This window comes from Nanorana parkeri, unplaced genomic scaffold (genome assembly GCF_000935625.1).
Source record: "Nanorana parkeri isolate BGI_ZX_2015 unplaced genomic scaffold, ASM93562v1 scaffold5058, whole genome shotgun sequence".
Lineage (NCBI taxonomy): Eukaryota > Metazoa > Chordata > Amphibia > Anura > Dicroglossidae > Nanorana > Nanorana parkeri.
In genome coordinates, this window is record NW_017311318.1 from 5,339 (window position 1) to 7,362 (window position 2,024).

A 2,024-nucleotide genomic window follows, 5' to 3' on the forward strand; every position below is an offset into this window, starting at 1 on the left:
AGGAAGGGGGCTGGGGTTGGAAGGTGGGTTGGGGGGGATGGGTGGAAGGTTGGTGGGATGGGTGAGGGACTAATGAACTTGTGAACGGGACGAGTTGCACTAGTATAGAGATCGGACGTATGGAGGTAAAAGACGGGAAACTCACCATTAAATCTGGAGTGTTCACGTCCACCAGGTCCACCACTTGAAACTTCTTCTGCACTTCCAGAGCTGGGAGCGATGGTCTCTCCAGGAAAGCTTTGACCCGATATTTCACAGATCCGTACTTCCCCTTGAACGTTGAGCCCAAAGGCCTGGAGAGGAAGACAAAGAACATTAAGTCTACTTGTTGCCGAATAGAACAGAAGAGTAACGGCCGACGGAACAATTGCCTCAGTGATGAGGTCTGGACCTGGACTTACCCCTGAGGAAGCTCGAATCCAAACTTGTACTCGTAGTGGTTGCCGGGTCTGAGGATCACAGAGCCATCAGAATCTACAAAGAGACCCAAACAGGAAAAAGTCATTCCATTGAAGCCGCGGAGCGATCACGGAGAAGGTTCTGCAGATATTGGGGCTTTCTAGTCCATGTCTGAGGACGAGTCCTAACTGTACTTGGCAGCTTGACCCGATCCGCTCATCCAGAGTTACCTCAGAGGACCTCAATGTTCTGCCAGTGACTGATCCGGGTCTAGGATCAGGTGTCACTCAGAACTTGGCTGGTGGTGTCAGGTCAGGGACATCCCTGGAGACCCGTTACTTCCACACATGAAGCCATCTCCAGGAAAGCTCCTCGGATCTACCATCACCGTTCCTTCATCACCAAAGGAATCTCCGGGAGGAGCCCGATACTCCACTGACCATCATCCACTCCACCAGCACGCGTGTGAAGGTCCGTTTCTACATACAAGTCACGGAGTAGCTCATAGACGGTCACATTTAAAGGGTCCGGACGTTAAAAACTGAAGAAGCTACTTGAACAAGAAGTCAAACGTCTTCAGCATTACAGGTCCACTTCAATGTCACCGCCATTAGCCATTCCACCAATTGTCCAAGCCACCAAGCAACACAATGTAACCACAAAACCAACAACATGGAAGATTGCCAAGAAGCTTATTGATCGATTATCAGCTAGGAATGACTATCGGAATATAAGAAGCACGCTCTAAGTTAAAGGGACCGTCCTCTATTGACCGTCCACCAATGACCGCATTACCAGTGACCCATTAACCCCGATGATACATAATGAACGACATGTACATACTCATCACTACATACAGCGAACTACATGTCCCAGCATGCCACCATAGTATACAGCAATACACAGGACCACCAGCATCATTTAACCCCTTCCCAGCTGCAATGCTCACCAGTAGGCTGGTCCTCCATGTGTAAGGTGTCCTCCACTCTCATGTACTCCATCTCCTGCTTGCAGTGCTGGGGTCCGGAGGACCAGACCACCTTGGCCACTCCGCAGGCCACCAGCTTGACCTCCGTCACCCGGGTCACCTCGGCCACTTCCACCAGCACCTTGCCGGTCACCTTCTCCCCTCCGCAGTAGACCTTCTCGGGCTCGGTGAAGACCACCTCGAAGGACTTGATTTTCTTGAAGACCACCATGGTGGGATATCCAAGTAAAGTTCAAGGGATCTTCGTTTGAATGGGCGATGCGTTGATTGGCAGCCCCCTGAGTAGCAGGGAGTGTCCGCGTTCTGTTATTGTTACTATTGTGTCGGTGGAGCTTCTCTAGAATCCGCAGAGGACACGCCGTCCGATCAACCGTCTCTCTGCCTTCCGAGCGCTTGTAAACAACATCCGGAAGCTTCCTATATATATGACCTCCGCGCCAGACCCCGCCCCCCGGGGACGCTCCGTCTCTCCACGTGCATCTGGACCTGAACGCCGTGCTCACCTCGTGCACAGAGCGCTGATTGGTCGGCTCGGCTTTGTTCCCAGTACAGTCAGCCAATGGCTGAGCCCAGGCAGCGCGTGTACAGAGCGTGTACTCAGCGGGGAATGCCGAGGAGGGGCGTGGCCAGGAGCTGA

At 52.7% G+C, this 2,024-nt stretch overlaps 1 protein-coding gene across 1 annotated transcript in view; it reads right to left on the reverse strand.

Moving 5' to 3' along the window:
* The window catches only part of TXNIP (thioredoxin interacting protein), a 5,620-nt gene extending 3,998 nt beyond the window's left edge, over positions 1-1,622 (reverse strand). Inside the window, exons 1-3 of the mRNA XM_018575842.1 lie at positions 1,349-1,622; positions 402-474; positions 146-293 (exon numbers count right to left, since the gene is read on the reverse strand). Of these exons, the coding sequence (XP_018431344.1) occupies positions 146-293; positions 402-474; positions 1,349-1,598 (471 nt within the window). The 5' untranslated portion in view covers positions 1,599-1,622. The remainder of the gene's footprint in view (positions 1-145; positions 294-401; positions 475-1,348) is intronic.
* Between the last annotated feature and the right edge of the window lie 402 nt (positions 1,623-2,024).